Source organism: Haliotis asinina, chromosome 5 (assembly GCF_037392515.1).
Source record: "Haliotis asinina isolate JCU_RB_2024 chromosome 5, JCU_Hal_asi_v2, whole genome shotgun sequence".
NCBI lineage: Eukaryota > Metazoa > Mollusca > Gastropoda > Lepetellida > Haliotidae > Haliotis > Haliotis asinina.
This window is the reverse complement of record NC_090284.1, coordinates 64,434,741-64,454,589: the sequence shown is the minus strand read 5'-3', so window position 1 is coordinate 64,454,589 and position 19,849 is coordinate 64,434,741. Positions and strand designations below refer to the sequence as shown.

The 19,849-nt window shown below is 41.2% G+C and overlaps 1 protein-coding gene across 2 annotated transcripts; it reads right to left on the bottom strand.

The window, feature by feature from the left end:
- Window positions 1–3,568: 3,568 nt before the first annotated feature.
- On the bottom strand, window positions 3,569–19,574 carry LOC137285044 (arsenite methyltransferase-like). Of its 2 annotated transcripts, none has more exons than XM_067817233.1 (10): window positions 19,427–19,574; window positions 12,243–12,426; window positions 10,615–10,765; window positions 8,914–9,050; window positions 8,067–8,136; window positions 7,385–7,466; window positions 6,847–6,978; window positions 5,305–5,444; window positions 4,339–4,428; window positions 3,569–4,156 (listed from the first exon to the last, which is right to left on the bottom strand). In XM_067817233.1, exons 2-10 carry the CDS (start codon window positions 12,386–12,388, stop codon window positions 4,079–4,081), a joined length of 1,026 nt encoding a protein of 341 aa, XP_067673334.1. In that variant the 5' UTR covers window positions 12,389–12,426; window positions 19,427–19,574; the 3' UTR covers window positions 3,569–4,078. The 2 variants fall into 2 exon arrangements, with proteins under 2 accessions (XP_067673334.1, XP_067673335.1); XM_067817234.1 differs by lacking the exon at window positions 19,427–19,574 and adding an exon at window positions 13,223–13,547.
- Window positions 19,575–19,849: the final 275 nt, after the last annotated feature.

Sequence of the window (19,849 nt, the reverse complement as noted above, 5' to 3'; positions counted from 1 at the left end):
GACAGTCTTTGGCAGCAACAAACTGACCAGTGTTAGGAGACTATAGCCCTGCTATAGGGCCGCGCTGAATTAAAATCCATTGGCGTTTTGCATTCCGATCCTTTTAAGGCCATATAAACATTTTCTTTTCTCGCCACTTTTCCCCCCAAAACAAAGGTCGGTCGGTCGACTTTTTAAACATTGTACACCGTATTGAATTTAAAATCCACCCCTTGATTTCTGTGGGAATTTATACCTTTTCTCCGATAGAGAATCAAAACTTAAAAGTGTGAAAAATTAAAGGAAATTATGAGAGAAAGGGTTGTCTCTTCATTAGTGTGAAAGTGCAAAATATCAAAAGCATCTTACCGGACCGGATGCCGGGTGTCAAGTGATCGTTGCCTTCCTGTCAAAATGAATCCCCGTTATGTTTGAAAAGGTAGGAACACATTGTTAGTAAACCTCTCTTACAACGAACTGATGATGCAACGATCACCCCTTGTGGCCCCGACCACTTCATGTATCGCGTACTCGAAATGCGTACGACAAACAATACTTGAAGCGATCACTCTGAGTTCGTAATATCAGCAGTTTGTTGAATGTGACTATTTTTTTCGCACAAGTATGTTAACTGTTTAAGAAAAGTGAACAAGTCTGTCAAATAGAGGTACTTGATTAAACAATCTTGTTTAGAATCGATTGTAACTTTATGCCATCATAAAATAATCTCGAAAAACGTATGTCCTCATTTCGACGCTAGCTACTAAGTCCACGAATAATGGCGTTACGTGACTTGCAGTTGTTGACACAGATAAGGCAGTACACAAAGAATGGCTCAAATCCACACGTTGGCGTATCTTTATTGTCCGTTATCGACTCAAGTGTTTCGTGTCTTTTCAATGAGTTTATCTTGATCTTTCCAAATTCAAATCATTTTAAATGCACACTGTCAGACTTTCGACAATATTTTGGCCTATATTCTAGATATCGTGGCCATATCACTCACTTTAGCTTCCTACTGATGCAATAAAAACTGAGAACTGTCGACCTATGCTGAGTATGTTTGTGAGAACTGCGGACTTAAGCTGAGTATGTCCGTGAAAACTGCCAATTTACGTAGGGTATGTCTGTGAGAATTGCCGTCCTTACGCACAGTCCGTCTATGAGAGCTTCCGACTTACCCTGAGTATGTCTGTGAGAACTGCCGACTTACGAAGAGAATGTCCATGAGAACTGCGGATTTAAGCAGTGTCAGTCTATGATAACTGCCGACGTACGTAGAGTATGCTTGTGAAGACTGCATACCTCAAACAGAGTGTGTCCATGAGAAATGCCGACTTACGTAAAGTATGTCTGTGAGAACTGTCGACCTATAATGAGTATGTCCGTGAAAACTGCCAATTTACGTAGGGTATGTCTGTGAGAAATGCCGTCCTTACACACAGTCCGTCTATGAGAGCTTCCGACTTACACTGAGTATGTCCGTGAGAACTGCCGATTGGTGCAAAATGTTAGTCGTTCATCAACGACAAACAGGCAAACAGGCAAACAGGACGGAAGAGCGCAGACAGATCAGTAACTAGGCACGTCAGGGACTTGAAGGGACGAACTGACCTGTCACTGCAGCCATACACTGCCCAAGTGTCAGTCTTCGCACCTTTCCCTGTACAGCCTTTGCCGGAAGCTGCACGCTGTGTGCTAACTAGTAGACCTACCCTACAAGAAATAGCATACTTGAATGCTACCGGTGGTGTTACGTTCCGTTTATGGGGGAAAATGACAACCGTCTCTAAGCAGCCAGCCAGTCACTGCCCGATCGAGGTGCTGATCCAAATCATTCAGTAAGCTTGCCTAATGCCAGGGGTTATTGCCCGACACTGTATTTATGTAATTGTTGCCCTTGACAACGAACCCTCCCCCACCCCGTTTAAATCTGAGTTGTAGAGATACAATGTACCATACCTGATGTTATTGAATAAAGTATCTTAATGTCATACACCGGGACATAGTGTTCAAAGCGGCGTTAAACACAACTCACTCACAATGGAGTATGGTCATAACGCTGTAGGTTGCCTTCTTGCACTCATAATGCTTCAATTATGACGTGCCACTAGTCCACTAGCGGTTTAACATGAATACGCCTCTTTTGTCGATTTGAAGCGGATGGGGAGAGAAGAACAATGTTTAAACAGATGTGATCTCCGAAGAACTTTGTGCTTAGCTGTTGCAAGACGTAGCAAATTAATCTTCGGTGGTTTAATTGTTGAGGTCTCCCATTTGAAACTTAAGCGAAAACGCCGCAGTTCTAAATTGTAAAAGAACCGCACAATCCATAATGAACTTGTCTGAGAGGAAGTGGTCTGACTAGCTCAGGCTTAAGCTGTTTTCGCTGTGCTACCTTACTGAGATACCATCTCGCAGTTAAGCATGAATATCCCACTCAGACACATTGTACTGACTCCGAGCCATTAATGACGAGCGCCAGGCACGGACCAACAAGTACCATATTTTAAAGTCTTTTGGTAGGATCAAGGCTGACTGCCCCCTGGACTACTGAGACATGTGTTACCTGAGACCTACTCCTTTGAATTGCACAATAGATTAACGTCCAAGCACAATCGTTTTGTTGATACTTGTCAATGGGGAAAGAAGGGAATACTTCGCTCATTTTGAGCTCACTGATAAAAAAAATAAGAATGTAATGTTACGCTGAAGTCAGCTGTGGCAAAATCTTATAATTACCTGGAGTTGACAAGCAGGTGAGTGAAGTGATGAGCATTCATTACTATCGTAGGTTAAAATAATTACGATCATGCTAAGAACACTATCCATACCGTGTAAGACATTCTGGACCTTCGATCCCCATTTCTGTCGTTTGTAATTACTAGCAGTATTGGAGCACCCGTTCAGTGAGCAATGTCATGGTAAATAACAACAATACCGGTCACGCCCCGAGTCGGCTGTTTCAACAATCGAGTAATTCAGTAAAATTCCAGCGATAGCACGGCGGGGGACACCTGAATGGCCTTTTCAAATTGCACCAATGTGGGGAATCGAGCCTGAGACGTCGCCGTGACTAGCGAACGCCATAATCACAAGATTACTCCCATCGCCCCTGCGTTTGAACGGCAATCATTGAGGTTATGAAAGGTCCCTGGAGATTACAAAATACCAACCCGTGAAGGTCCCGGGGTAGAACAGGCCTTCAGCAACCCATGCTTGCCATAAAAGGCGACTGTGCTTGTCGTGAGAGGCGACTAACGGGATCGGGTGGTCAGGCTCGCTGACTATGTTGACACATGTCATCTGTTCCTAATTACGCAGAGCGATGCTCATGTTGTTGATCACAGGATTGTCTGGTCCAGACTCGATTATTTACAGACCGGTGCCATACAGCTGGAATATTGCTGAATGCAGCGTAAAACTAAACTCACTCACTCAATACAAAATACCATCTTACCATCCATGATGGTATTCATGATGAGGTGCAGTTTGACCGAACGGCACCATTGGGCACTAGACAGATATTTTTTGAGTTCCTTAGTGAAAATGGCATACCCATATCTTTCAAAGTTCAAATAAACTTCATACACCAGTTGTTTTATTTCAGTATATTGTTTAATGAATCATGTAAATAGCCACGATTCATTCAAAATGACCACGTCCATGCAAAGCTGGAAGGTTGAAGTGTCACCAATATACAGTAGAACAGGGTGCAAAAACATATGTTAGAAGCATCTGTGTTAGACAGTTAGTCCATTAGATGAGTAATGGTGAGTATATTTTTTGTAATTTTAGTCGTGGCGCCAGGATGTATTGAAAATGCTTCATGCGAGTCTTTTTAATATTTACCGTGATGTGGGACAGCATGGAAATTAAGCGCCGTAAATAACGATTGTTATTGTGAACAATGATGTCTGGAGCTAAATGAATATTACATATATCCAATGGCACTGTGGTTTATTATTGTGTTTTGTTTTTACAATGTTATCTTTAACATATCTGACGGTACAAGCAATTTTTGTTTTAGCTTGGCGAATAAACAAAGCAAGAACATGTAGGACATGACAAAGTTTGTTTTTTTTGCATACATAAGCAATTAATTCACAGAGTAAGCAATTCCGGGCGTCTCTCCTCGCGATACCAACTCACTGACGTAGTCAAAGGGGTTCACGATCTGGGGTAGAGAAATATTAACAGTGTGAAAATGAAAATTGGGTATATGGAAAATGTGTTTTGAAAAAACCAAACTATAGATAAAAGTAATTTGATTACATGTATAATTGTAGAATTGAAGACCCAATTCTTAATTCAATAACAATCAACATTTTGATGGAGACACTGAGGCAGAAGACCTACCATGTTCTCAAGAAAGGTGAAACTATCTTTGAATCTCGAAGTTGCCAAAAACGTTGCCAGTTCACCGTCTATCAGTCTTGTTTCGCCGGCCTGAAGAAAAATAAAACCGTCAACCAAAACATGTCACAACTACTTATGTCGTTGATCCAAACTAAAAAGTCTACGATGTGGTGAATCGAAAGAAATGCCAAGTGGGCCAAAAGGTGACAAAAGTTGTCTCCCTTGAGCAAACAAACCGCACCTGTGATTGTCGTTGAAGATTACATTGCTGTCGCTAAACTGGCATCACTATTAAATATTCTTCTCAGTTCTAGTCATCCAAATGGAGAGAATATCATACTCCATGGCCAACCATCTTTTAGTGAAACAAATAAAAAGTATATCGGAAAAGATTTTGCAACATAAAATCCCAAAGCTCGTTACTGCGTTCTAGAAAGCTTACGACCTTTCAGCGTAGTAAACTCCACTTTAAACTCTCACGGTGGGCCTGGCTTTCTTCGTACGGGATTCGATCGCATAAAACAACACCTCTTTTGTTCACCTATAAACCTCCATTATTCGCAAAACCCTAAAGTTTAAAAACATATGGAGCTTGGGTTCCGAAATTTTAGGATTTAATAAGAAATTAAGGAACTTCAGTACAGATACAATGATTGGATGATATTGGGTAAGCGGAGATCGAGACATTTGACAGCTGTGATTGGACGATATTTCTGTCAGATTTATATATATTTAAAGAATGTACGTGCATTCAGTAAACAGAGTAGGTGGTATTGGGGTTTGGGGTTCAGCTTCTCCATGGAGAAGGAACTAGTTAAGCTATCCAATAATGTGTGTTTCCATTGTCCATTAAGTTCACATACTGGCTTTTGACGACCGAGTTGTTCTATTGTTGATATGACGTTACTATAGAAACCTAAGGAAGCCATTCCATCACTCCTTACCTGTAGTTCTAGAACAACCTACCCGGAAAACATTCCTGACATCCAGCTTGAGTTCCTTCTCATAGCCCTTGATGTCTCCTTTGTACACCACCGTGGACGGCCCCTTCCTCTCCGCCGGCAGCTTGAACATGCGGTACGTGATCGACACAAACCGCGCATCAGCTGAAGAAAAAAGCAACTAAAAAACATCTTCTCATTTTAAGGGTGTTTTCCGCTACGTTTCAATGCGTCGTCACGTAATTCCACGATGCATAAAGATGTTATATACCCATAATGAAGGACGAGTGATATAGGAAACAGGTTTGTTTGTATAATAGAACATATTCACTTTGTCTGTACGAGCGTTTGTGTTTCAGATATTGCAAGATCAACTGATATAAGCTCCCATAAGGACTCATATTTCCTATCAGTACTCATGCCGTGAGTGAGTTTAGTTTTACGCCACACTCAGCAATATCCCAGCCATATGGCGTCGGTCTGCAAATAATCGAGTCTGGACCAGACAATCCAGTGATCAACAACATGAGCATCGCTCTGCGCAATTGGGAACCAATGACATGTGTCAACCAAGCCAGCGAGCCTGACCACCCGATCCCGTTAGTCGCCTCTCACGACAAGCACAGTCGCCTTATGCCGTGAAAGATAGCCTAGCGGTTAAAGCGTTTGCTCATCACGCCAAAGATCCGTGTTCGATTCCTAACTTGGGTATAATGTGTGAAGCCTTTTCTGATGATATTACATTACTGCATATTGCCAAAAGCAACGTTAAACTAGAGGAGGCCAGAACGAGAGGATGACGAGTGTAGTTAATTTGGTTCACTGTGCCCATAAACTACGCTGGGGAATCATGCATGTGCTGTGTGAATGGGTAATTGAAATATTCAAGATCACACCTTGGGACACCAGAAATAGGCTTAACAAATTCTCGCAATGCAGAGAATCGAACCAAATTGTACAAATGAGCAAACGCTTTAATCCCTAGGCTACCAGACCCTTCTGGACACAGGCGATTGATGCTTAGGGTATGCCCCTACACTACTATAAGAACAAGCCATATTGGATACTTCGATAAACTTCGATTCTCGCTAATTTCTCGCTTGACATGGATAAAGATGGATGTAATCCGCGACGTGAGTATTCCCTTTTGCTCTGCAACCATGGTTCAACCTTCATAACAATTATATAAATTTTATTTGCCTTATTACGCCGTTTTGATCGCTTATTGACCGGTATCGCATTTCTGTAAGAAGGGAAAAGAGATTTTCCAGTGCCAGCCTGTCCTAAAACAACTACATTTTGACCTTTTCTTATCAATTCATATGCACGTGTCTGTCCAGCGTTTAAAGAGTACATTTCCAAGCATATGACATCGAAAAGTACCTTGAAAAGTTAACTGATGGCATTTTCAACCTTGCCTTGAATCGAAGTTTATAGAAGCATCCAGTATGGCGGGTGAATTACCCTTATTCTTATAGTAGTGTAAGGGCATACGCTAAGCTTCAATCGCCCGTGCTTCTGGGGGCTTCCTTGCATATATGAGCCACGACTATACCCAATTACTCACCTAAGAGGGTCTTGTATTCCTCGTTGTTGATGGCAACTGTCGTTATCTCAACCACGCGAGGGGCGCAGAATCCAACCTCTTTGGCGATTTCATGTAGTTTTTTCCAGTACAGAGACCCGGCGATACACATACCTGGAGGGCAGACAGAATATGTTTAACAGTAGAACATGTTTAGCAATATGTTCACATTAGCGAGTACAAACAGCATATTTACTAAGGCAGGATTTTGTACAAGGAATATCGATATAACTGAAAATGACAAATAAATGACTTTTTAATTTCCATATGCATGTTTTAACATCTGTCTGTCGATATTGATGATCTACTGGCAGTATAATTTAGGCATGATGTATATGAAAAAATGAGATAAACATCAAGGTACTTATAGTTTAGATATCTGTAGACTCAGACGTGAAGAGACTGTGTTAGGTGACATGCGAGCTAATGGGAGACAACTCTGTACAGACTGTTTCCGTTTTTGTAAAATCTCTAGACAGGCGCAACAAATTGTCCTCTCTCAGGGACTGTGGGACCTTACCCCACAGGTATTCATTCTTCCTGACCTCTTCAGGGAGCTCCTTGTTGCAGTACACGTCACTAAAGTACAGCTCTCCTCCTTCCTGAACAGAGTGAGTGAGGTTATAGCTTACCGCAGCTTTAAACACTTCTACACTATGGAGCGGTAGATTATTCTAGCGGATCACGTTTTCCCGAAAACCCGGGTTCGGTACCCAGCATCGGTAGTAGTGTGAAGCTCATTCCTGGTTATGCCCTGCCCAGATATTGCAAGAATATTGCTAACAGCAACGCAAACCTTTTCTCAACCACACTCTACATTTTAACAGCATTTTACTAGTTTGATAATTCCAAAAGATGGGGTTTCGTGCTAACGAATCAAGGATCGTAATCGGACAAGTCTGGAAGTCAATCCTGGACAAGCGGGCCCTCCTAGACGTCCCAGGAACGGAACATACAGAAGTACATGGAGTGGACATGTTGAAATTAAATGTTGAAAGGTCTCTGTATACTGACTGAGCTGTTTGAAACACCCCCTCATTGTCGTGACTGAGGACACCAGAAATGGGCTTCACACATTGTACCCATGTGGGGAATCAAACCCGTGTTTACGTCGTAATGAGCAGTCGCCTTAAACATAAAGCTACCCCTAAGGCCTAAAACGAAAGTGAACATGTAGTGACCAGGGTATTATGATAACATACCTTTAGAATCCTATAGGCTTCCTGCAGTACAGCCTTCTTGTCTGATGTCAGGTTGATCACACCGTTAGATCTGCAGAGAAGAAGACAGTGACATAATGTTATTTTACGCCGTTTACCAATGCCTCGTCTTGACAAAGCAAGTCCGAAATGATGCAGGGCTTGAACAACATCCGTGACACCCACGATGCTGAAGTACAAACATGATGAAGGGGGACCACAATTCCAGTCTATGATGGTAGGTTTTTGGCACCACTGAGTTTGGCGACTGGCCGCGCCTTTGACATCTGGGCAAGTATATGTATACAGAACAGAGGATATGACAAGTCGGTCGGTTGTCAACCAAGTCAGCGAGCTTGACCACCAATCCCGTTAGTCGCCTCTAAAGACCAATGCCAACCCGTACCGTCATGGGTCGAGGTGAGAAATACCCAACACGTGTATTCACGATATACAAACAAATTTTGAGGAGACTGTTGGGCAGTATATTTCTGATGGACATAATTTTTTCTCCAGGTTGTGTAAGATTTCTTAGTATATTGTATTGTATTGTTCTTTGAAGATATCAACTGTAGATTACTGAACATCATTATTTGAGGAATTCAATGATATTTTTGTCAAGGTGTTAAATAGAACACATAAATATGAACGCTTACTTCTATCACACACACAGAGAGAGAGAGAGAGAGAGAGAGAGAATCCCTCAGGAGTCAGAATCTCAGTCTCAATAATCTTATGTAGATGCTCTGACCATACACGTGACATAATTATTTTTACGGATTGTGGTCCGAATAAGGGACGCAACTCAATGCATTTGAAACCAACTCACTCATTCGCCAGTTGTACTCACACAAGGATATTGAAGCTATTGTCCCCGATTCCTTTCTCTGCCAGTTTCTCAATGTAACCCACGAGGAACTCAAGGTTAGGTTTACTATAGCCGAATCTTTCTGTGCTGTACCCAACGTGCTTGCTAGCAACTTCGATCTGTGGACAAATACTACTCCAATAAAACTGTCAAAATATGAGTTACAGTCTGTAATATGGAGACTCTCCCTTGTCAGACTGAAACGGGAGCCTAGCAACGTCAGTAATAAGATTTCGGACGACGATTTCTCCTTCTGAGTCCTTTACACTCGAACCTGTGTAAACCAGACACCGATCATACTGAAACGTCAAGGGTTTGGGGAGTAAAGCAATAACGTCCTCATGATACCAAGTGATCATGTCACACTGGGGCGCTCCTCGTTTAGAAACAGCGTCAGAAAGACATATAGGTAAATAGACCCTACCATATTACGATACTTTCATAAATATAGTAATGCTGTAAGGTCTTCATGCCTATATATGTCTTTCTAACGTTGTTTCTAAGTTGATTCTAAGCACATACAGGACAAAACATTGTATACATATTTAGTTCCTCTCGTTTGTCGAATGTAATCGTTCTATCAAACATTCTATCGAATAATCAATTACCTTTGTGAGTATTTACAAATTGTGAAATCAAGTTCTCCTCATCATACCACACTGATACTTGAACAACTTGAACAACATTCCTTTAATTGATGAGTGAGTGAGTTGAGTTTTACGCCGCACTCAGCAATCGGGAGGCGTTCTGTAAATACTCGAGACTGGATCAGACAATCCAGTGATCAACAACATGAGCATCTATCTGCGTAATTGGGAGCCAATGACATGTGTCAACTAAGTCAGCGAGCCTGACCACCCAATCCCGTTAGTTGCCTCTTATGACAAGCATAGTCGCCGTTTATGGCAAGCATGGGCTGCTGAAGGCATATTCTACCTCGGACCTTCACGGGCCTCCTTTAATCAGATTTACAAGATATATTTGGCAGATTCACTTTGTGTTAACTATGCATGTTCTTCAGAACCACAACATAAAATGGCTTTTCAACTTTTAGCAACTGTTGAGAGAATATTGACACATATTCTTGCGACATTAGCTACGTGTCAATTTTAGTTAAGGTGAACACAGATGTGGATGAAAGTTTCACAGTTTTATCTGTTTCAGTGGCCGAATTATCATACATCATCATTTCATACGACCACTATGTCTGAAAATAATAACATTAATTTCACATGTACTTTGTCCCCAGTGTGATTATATTATAAGAATGGTTCAAGTATTGTTATATCGTTGTGAACACGTATTGGACATGGTTGAGATATCAGCAGCAAGATTGGGCACAAACCATTGATAGAGGATGAAAACACGCCCTTGACAGCTGCCACTATCACATGTCAAGCAAAAGCTGTATTATAAATGCTTATTATAAATAACAGCAAAACCTGGCTGTTTGTACCAATTAACGTAATTCGCGTGAAGCCTGAGCTCTATTTTGTATACCTGATTCAATTAGCGTCTAACAAAAAGTCAAGTCAGTGCTGTGCTACTTCAGTCTGAATTTTTAAATGAAGACAATAATTACCGCTGTCAATAAAGATCACACCAATTAATAAGTTATGTCGAAAATGTAGCGAGCTGTAGATATTTTACGAAAATGACAAAATGTCACTGAATGTTGCCTACCAGTGGTTCCGTCATGTCCACTCCGACGACACTACCCTCCTGGCCGACGAGTTTGCTGACGATGTAGGTGTCCCTCCCCGCACCGCAGCCCAGGTCCAACACCTTTTGGCCCTCAAGTTTCTCCGGGATGACCATACCGCACCCATAGTACCTTGAACACGTGACCTGGACATGCAGTTAACTCAAAGGCTGGCTCTGGATGCAGTGTGCAAAATAGCCACTGGCCCGTTAGCCAAGGACGAGTGAAAAGCCGATCGGGACAGTAAATCTCCACAGTCACTAGCCCATCTTGCTAGAGAGTTTTCATGGAGCCAGTTTGTAAATAAACTTCTAATCAAACGTTTACACTCACTAGTGCAAAGATAGCCAATTAATTCAGGTAACTATTCTAAACTTAACTTTGCAAAATACTCCGCTGTTTACACACGAACTCGTGTACTGTAAAACAAATTCGTAGCGTTGAAAGAATTGATGTCATTAGTGCAGTAAATGATAAAATTCAATGAAAATTACCGATTTTTAGCAAACGTTTACACCAAAACGCTGTTGTTCACATGCATGACATTTGCATAAATTATGTTTTCAGCAATTTGACGCATGATCCTCGTACAATTGGTCTGCAGAATGTTTGCAAGTTAGTGGAGAAATCAGTCTTCGATGTATCCATATATACATATGGTATACAGGGAGTTTTGAGCGAGTCTAAACCTTTGAAAAGACGTATATATCACTCTCTTCGACTTAAATCGACTTATTGTAGTCTGATAAAAATGTCATGTCAGCAGTTTCCTGATGAAACCTGGGTCTCCAGTCAAATTTCAGACTAGAGAATTATTTTGAGGGCTAGTGACCTTCAGACATAGCACGCCAGACTGCTTGGATCGGCTTTGCAGAGTTCAATACCTGCTCACTTATCCCCTGGGCATGCGAGAGTTTAATATCTGGTTAAGCCCTTATTTTCTTTTGTCCACACCACTACTGTGATGATGGGTTTCTTGGATGAGATCAAAGTCTAAAACACAACACTCTCATTCTACATCAACCTGACATATCTTCTTATAACTGGTATGCAGAACGCATTCCAGCTCTAGAGTGATGTCAAACGATAACGCCAGGACACACGTTGCTCAAGGTACACTGTGAGTGAGTGAGTTTAGTTTTACGCCGCTTTTAGCAATATTCCGGCAATATCACGGCGGGGCACACCAGAAAATGAGATTCACACATTGTACCCATGTGGGTAATCGAACCCGTGTCTTCGGCGTGACGAGTGAACGCGTTAACCACTAGGCTACCCCACCGCCCCGCAAGGTACACAGCGGTGTCGTAATCGGAGCAACGCCAATATGCTAGCCTCGCCCACAAGATGCCCTGCTTTGTCACCATTGCTTGGGATAACACAGAACCACGTTTACAACGTCAGTATAGTGACGACGCTACTCCAAAGTATATAGGACATGATCCCTGGTGTCCTACTTGTCCATACTAGCTAGTGTTCTATTGGTCCATCTTGTATTGTCGCTACATGTCCTCAATATACCACTATCCTGTTCTTTACGTCACATGCAAATCATCGTGACTCATTTCGACTACCCTTGACCTTGTGTTTACAACAGCGATTATCTCACCTGTCAAGGACATCCTGGTGTACGTGAGTCAGCGCTTCTTTGATATCCTCTGCTCTACCGGCGGTAATGGTTTTAAAGCCACAGGAACCCCCGGTTGACCAATTGCTGTAGGCTTTCTTCACGTTGTTTTCGCAGGTGGAACTCATGGCAGCGACTCAACACCTCAACACAGCACCAGTAATCTCTGAGAACATAAACCCCCGATTAATTTGTATACTTTATATCCAGATCTTTATTTTACTTCTTTAACAGACTTAAGTTTGTTTCGAGAAATTGGGGCCTGTTCTGATAGAACCTAGGAAAGTATATGTTGCACTACAGCAGTCTGGCATTTGAATAAGTGGTGACATTTCGATTTGATTGCTGTTCATGCTTACATGGGATTGAGCGTGTGACATATGTGTTAAAGCAACACTCAACCTGATAACAACAACCCAACGCCACCGGTAGTCACCCCATGACTCGCCTGTATGCGCCACGGGTGATAATGTGGTCTCACCTTTGGCAAGTGATTTTGTTCAAACTTGCCCCTATTCACCCAACAGAAAATGGGTACCCGGTGGGATAAGACATGTGACTATCAACCTTGTTTGAGTTATCCGTAGTAACAGTGATCTGAATGAGCTTTGAGCAATCTTATGCATCCTGAGCAGTAATATGAAGAATGGGAAGATTCGTTATGAATGGTCTTATTATTATGCTTTGTGTAACTATCTTACAACAGTATTCATAAATATATTTCTTATTGCCCCTGCTTTGAGACTGATTCGCACAAACAAGATTAAATGTTCATGGAACATAATTCATTCATACACAACTAGCTAAATTTCCCTTTACACAAAACGAAACTTGTTACTGGGGATGGGTGTTGTTTTGCAAGGACGTTCTATATTTAGTGATAACATTCGTCTCCATTAATATGTCGATAAGGCTGTGCAAGGCCCCCAGAGACAAATCAACACATTTTGACTATGACTTACAGTTAGATGTGGCGGATGGGTGGTGGACGGGTGGATGCTGAGCTGTAGGTAGTGTATTGTAGTACTGAGTGGAGCAAGAGCGATGTGTCGATGAGTCGAGTCGAGATTTATTGGTCAAGGTAAGATTAAGACCCGTATATCAGACTCTAAACATCTGATTGGTTCACGTGCTCATGACGAAATACAACACATCCCGCGTGCGAGGTTAATTCACGTAGCAGTCATTGTGGGTAACAAGTAACTTACCCAACAGTCAGTTGATATTCCACAGGTGTATATCCATTGCCAATACCTGTCGTCTACACGGTCTCTTTCTAAATATTTTGCCAGTTACAATCCGACTACAGCAGTTGTATTACGCAACAGAAGATGGTGCGTCATGCGCTGAATGTAAAGCAGAGATTTGAGACAGGTCACCATCCAGGTTCAGTAAACAGATGACTTTTTCTGTTGTTTGTTTTCCACTGTTACCTTATAGTCTGGATGAATAGCCAGGCACGTAAATTGAGTCGAACGCGCAATCACCATCATAAAATCTCAAAAGGCGTAATTCAACATCTGATTGGGCACTTTTTAGATCGAGTAGAAATAAATTTCTGGAAATGAATGCAAGACAATTGTCAGTACCTCTATCTGAAGTTTTAACTTATCATTAAAGAATGAAGTATTTCCTGATGTCTGGAAGGAGGCAACAGCTGTTCCCATACACACAAAGGCAGTGTAAATGAATGCCCTAACTATCGACCATCCCCGATATCTCAGGGTATACGTTCCGATGAATCTCCTTTATGCTATGGATGCATCTACGGCTCGGTCCCTCTCTCTCCATTTGCTGGCTCACTGTAGCCAATCGGCTAAGCCGCCGTTACAACTCAACTTGCCAGTGTCAACAAAGTCATAATAAAATTTACGATGAGACAAATTTTCAACCACTATGTACTCACAGACGTATTCAAATACAATCTGTTTAAATGATTTAACTTCAAAATATTTGAGCAACCTGTTTTTCCTCCTAAGGTATCTGACACAATAACCTGCAATTTCCGAGACCGTTTGGAAGCTCCAGATACAGTCAGACTGTGGAATCCTTTGTCCATTAGTCATAGAGAATCAGGTACCCTGGGTAGTTTTAAGAAACATATCAATGTGTCAAATGATAATAGTCACATCTACTTAAATTTAAACCCTGGATCACGATTCTATCAGGTTATCCATTCAGGCCTCAGGCTTGGCTGCAACTATCTAAACGCACATAAATACGAACGATTTATATCTTTAAATCCAACTTGCTCTTATGACTATTGTTACGAAAATACAATTCACTATTTCTTATCGTGCGTAAATTACACAAACATGTACTTTTATGTTAATTGACATGTCATCAAATCAATGTTGTACGGCTCCTCTATTGGATCTACTGAAGATACTTGAATTATTAGCATCTATTCAGATTTGTGTTGTCAGTAGTAAAAGCTGTATAATATATTTGCATTCCGACACTAATTGTTCTAATGTTCTAAACAACTATATTCAGTGTTATTGATTGTTACATTTCCAGATAGCTATTGCTTGTTTGTTTGTTTGTTTGCTAGTAGCATACGTTTCTATCCAAGATTGCTATGTTTACAATTTACTTGTATTCCGGAGAGATATTCAGGTAAGCAATGTACTGCTTGTTTACCATTCCGGTTCCGCTGTTGGAAAAAGATATGTTTAAACCAAATTATTCATTTCCGAGCGGGATGATAAATCCGTTCTTTTTCAGTACTAATAAAGCAGGGTGCATGTGGATGTATTGTGTCATAACGTTAACCAATCCATACCCAAGAATCTGTGCCAAGGGGATCACACCAGGACTGAAATCACCCAACCGTAAAATGGTGATAGATAAAGAGGACCTGTAGTTTAGAACTTGTCTACGTCAGTTAGCTTCAAGTATTCAGAATATGTCCCTCTAGATTCATATAATTGGACATTATGTCTGTATGGTTATGTAAGTTGGAACTGTTAATAGCATTAGGAAGATAGTTAGAACAACTTTGAAAATGAGTCCCACGCTGCCTCTAGATACAAACCTAATTCACCATTTTCATTGAAAACACCGAACTTTAGAGATCAACCATTCGTTTATTAATGTTGACAGGAAAACTGTCCCAGCAATATTATAACAATCCACATATTTTCAATGCATATGGAAATTTTCAGTAGTGATAAAAAACACCTTCATAGTTATTTTTGAATGTTTATTAACCACAGGTATAAGACTTATGTCTTGTGTGGAGTTATATCCCTTTACTCGGGCACAAGTGCACATACAGATGTGTTGATCCTGGCTAGGTAGCCCAGCAGGGAAGGCAATTAAGCCGGACAGTGAGTGCATCCGGTTCTCTATAATAACACCGTATGTTATTTCATTGCGAGTCACAGTTTTTAAATAATAAACATTGTTTCCAATAGATGTATTCACAACATAAGCAGATACAAATCAGAATCATATGACATTGCATTATACACAATACATTTCAAGAAAAAGCGAAACATATCAATGAACTTTGAAGTTAATGTACAGTTTGGGAAAGCATTTAATCCATATCAACTGAACTGATCATGTCAATCAGTTTTTCCCGAGAGGACACTTTAGTGTGTACTCCAAGTGAGGCAAGTTTGTCTCTCAAATCAGCCACGCTCAGGTCATCTAAAGGTGGTTGAGTACTGGGGATGACATTTCTGATGTCATGCTGTATAGCAGCCCTTTTCGCACTTCTGGCCTCATGTAACTCAGATTCCCAGTACTCAAGCTTACGTTTAGTGTACTGTCGTTTTGATCGCGCCAAGTGTGACCGACTTTCAACGCGTTTTCGGACAGTCATAGCCTCAATGGGACCATCCCACTTTTGGGTTTTCTGTTGATGAATCCTTTTGATGTCATCATTCATTTTTTCTAGAGCCTGTCCACTGAACCTACCAATGTTTCCGTGCCTCGACATGAACACACGGACATGGTACACTAAACAGTGCATGTAGGGCGTGATGTTCTTAGATAAACACCCCTTCCTCTTCTGTCCTACTCTAAGTATCAGCTGTATCCACTCCTTAGCCATGTCGTATAACTGCTGTGCGTCGTTGCTTTCCCCGCTAACTACCAACTTGTAGATGTCCCTAAACCTTGTCCAAACGTTGATGAAATCCGTCTCTGTGTCTGGTGTCAGTCGACCGTGAAGTTTATCAGGCAGTTGATTCAAGATTTTCTTCTTGCTGTCCCCTGAAAGACTTGTCCATTTTAGTCCCTTCCCGTCCCTATCTTCCCACACACTGAACGACACCCCACAGCTTCTGACGCTTTCCACTATCCCATCTAAATATCTAGGTTTCCCTTGTCTTAATTTTGTTAACTCTTTATCCCTTGCTTCCCCATCCTGAATAATCATTCTTTCCAGAACGTCCGTGATTCTCATCAAGAGATGAAGTTCGTCCAGGACAAAATTGTCGATACCTATTTGAACCAGTGGAGTGTGTTGAACGCCAAACTGGAGCTTATTTGCGTGAGATCTTATCTCATCAATTGTCCTGCACATGGGCTCTTTAGAATAGTACAACCAGTCATGCGTCATGTTGTGCCGGTCGTCTTTGTCTATATTCGTTGTTAACCACAAACCCAGGGCGAAGAAAATTGTCCGAATAAAGACCATGCTAACAGTTTATTACTGAGAGTTCAGTGTTCTCAAGGTGCACACTTTACTGGTGACAAACATGACGATCTTCTCCACTGGCACAGTACGCAACGTCAGAACTCCCCCCGTCGTTATCCATGTCTTCTTCATGGTTAGCCGTGGTGAAACTCTCACAGGAAAGTTAATCTCCTGACCTTCACCGTGATGATTCAGGGTATACCACCAGTGTTGAGACAGACACAGTCGACTGAAATCGTTCTTATGTAAGAAGATCTCCTTGTCGTAACCCGGTAGGTGACCAAATGCGTATCTGTAAATGTCCAGCTGCATGTGCGCTGAATGTAGACCGCCCGGCGACTTTAGTGCAGTCTTCGGTGACCTCTCAACTGTAGCTGAAGCAAGCTTGAGGCGCTCCCTGCAAACGGGAGGGCAACTGTAGTCTTCCAGCAGATGGGCAGGAATGTGGCCTTTGGGTTCCCAGGTAGCCTCTTCCAGAGGGTAGTCCGCCCACTCCACTAGGTAGAGCAGGCCCTTTAATTGAAAAATGTAATTTGGATTAATATTACCCAATCAAACATTTATGGCAAGTATTAATATATTCATTTAATTCACAATATAACAGGGGTTCAAAAAGAACATCGACGACGCCCGGGCAACTCATTTTCAATTACTTCTCAATATATAGTCCACTAAACATTAACATCAAGTACCATGTTGATTTATTCTTTCATAATTACATCATGATTATGCCATAAAAATCAGGGCAAATGGAAAATGTAGACAGGTCATGATACTTTCTTGAAGACAATTGGTTTTTGGCAAGTGGCTTTTAATAAACTGTGGGCTTTGTGGTCGTTTCAGTTACTTTTGAAACCTATCCATGTTGTTATATATAACTGAATAATGACAATTTCAAACATATTCAAAAACGAACCGGTAAACCTCTACACGACATAGGGAAGTGAGCAAAATGTATGTATGTATGCTAATTTGTGCAGATAATTAAGAAAATACAATACAGTAACAAATACTGCATTGTGTCTAAATATAGCGCTTTGTCGCACAGAAATATCAAGGAACTTGTTGATTGAAAAAGAGATGAAATGCATCTTTAAAAGCACCTTAAACAATTTTTTGGGTCTCTTCTGTTATTATCAAGATATATCATAGTATGAACATACCTGACGAGACTTGCGCTTCCAAATCACTCTCTGTACTGGATAGACTCCAACTGAGACACGGATGCTAACACATTTGCTCAGGGCAAAGGATTGTCCTTCATGGAGCTGTCTGTAGTTTGTCACTGTTCGCGGTCGAAGTTCCATTTTTAACATATGTCTAACTGATTACACCAATGACATTCTACGAGCTTTTAGAGCTTATGCTTTCAATCCAATTTAAACACAACATAAACAGCCGTTCATTGCTTTCATTGTCCCAACTGTCATATTGAGGTATTGTACAAGCAATGTTGTTACAGAAATTAGAATCGGGCAGGTGTAACTCTAATAGGCTTACTGATGTTTTGATATCAATCAAGGATCAGTATAGGCACACATAATCTGACAGAGACAGAATCCACTATTATAAACATTTCCTGATTGACTTAACTTTGTTGAGAAAACAGTACTGTTCTGTTTTTACCGATGTGTTTCCGTAACACCTATGGAAACTGATTGTCATGAAACAGACAAAGAAATTCATAAACTGCCGCTACCACCAGCAAAATGTGTTAAGTTAAGCATTCCCATATGATATGTGAAGCTGGTAGCACGTGTGGTCGTGTTTATGTGTCTGCGTGCGTGTGTGTGGTGTGTATATGCAAGTAGACACTGTTGTAATTTGGTTTAGTTGAGTAATGGAACATGTTTTAATTCTCATAGTTATGACACACTTCATATGTATGATCAAAACCTGATACTCAGAACTGATACATTCTTACTTTCACCATCAAGCATGCGTTGTCAAGAACTAAAGCTAATTATGAGCGCTCGGGGTGTGACACGCAAAGGGGTGCCATGCAAAGGCTTTTGGTCCAAAGGCGACCCACATGTGTTGTTATCTCTGTAATGAAGGGCATTAAAATATTCAGAAGATAGAACTGAAAGTCCTATGACATGACGAGTAGCATGCCCTTGTTTGCACGGTTGGTTGCACATGAATGTGCATGAAGCGCCAACTGGGCCATGGCACAAATAGTTGGACATGCGTAACATCCCGAAGAAAACACTGCACGTCGCTTACAAGGTCATCTGAACAGTTGGTAAACAACGGGAAAATGTGTGAGAGTGTGAGAGTTAGATAATTGTTCCAACAATCGCATAATCGTTCTTATGCCACATAAACAGTTCTCATTTCCTGAACATTCGGCAAAAACAGTGTCCTACGGCGAAATGCCCAGGTCACCAATGGCCATACAAAGGAACAAAGATGGCCAGCTGTATCACTCCCTCGTTCTCACGGTGTTAGAATCGAAACCTTGCTTCATGCAACAATTTACAAATAAACCAGTGTTTGTTTTTAGTTTACTCACCACCGTGTAAATCCAACAATGTGCTTTAGCTTCAGCTTCAGGCTGCAGCTTGTGCGCAATGTGCTTTATAGGCGTCCGATAGACAGTACCCCTGACAGTCTTGGGCAACAACAAACTGACTAGTGTTAGGAGACTATAGCCTTGCTATAGGGCCGCGCTGAATTAAAATCCATTGGCGAATTGCATTCCGATCCTTTTAAGGCCATATAAACATTTTTCTTTCCCGCCACTTTCCCCCCGAAACAAAGGTCGGTCGGTCGACTTTTCAAAAATTGTACACTGTGTTGAATCTAATATCCACTCCTTGATTTCTGTGGGAATTTATAGTATTACCTTTTCTCCGACAGAGAATCAAAACTTAAAAGTGTGAAAAATTAATGCGAATTATGAGAGAAAGGGTTGTATTTTCATATGTGTGAAAGT

Coding starts and splice junctions, on each gene's coding strand:
- LOC137285044 (XM_067817233.1), bottom strand. CDS start 12,388: ATGAGTTCCACCTGCGAAAACAACGTGAAGAAAGCCTACAGCAATTGG. Junction 9,051..10,614: donor TGGACATGACGGAACCACTG/GTAGGCAACATT, acceptor ATTTGTCCACAG/ATCGAAGTTGCTAGCAAGCA. Junction 5,445..6,846: donor GGAATACAAGACCCTCTTAG/GTGAGTAATTGG, acceptor TTTTTTCTTCAG/CTGATGCGCGGTTTGTGTCG.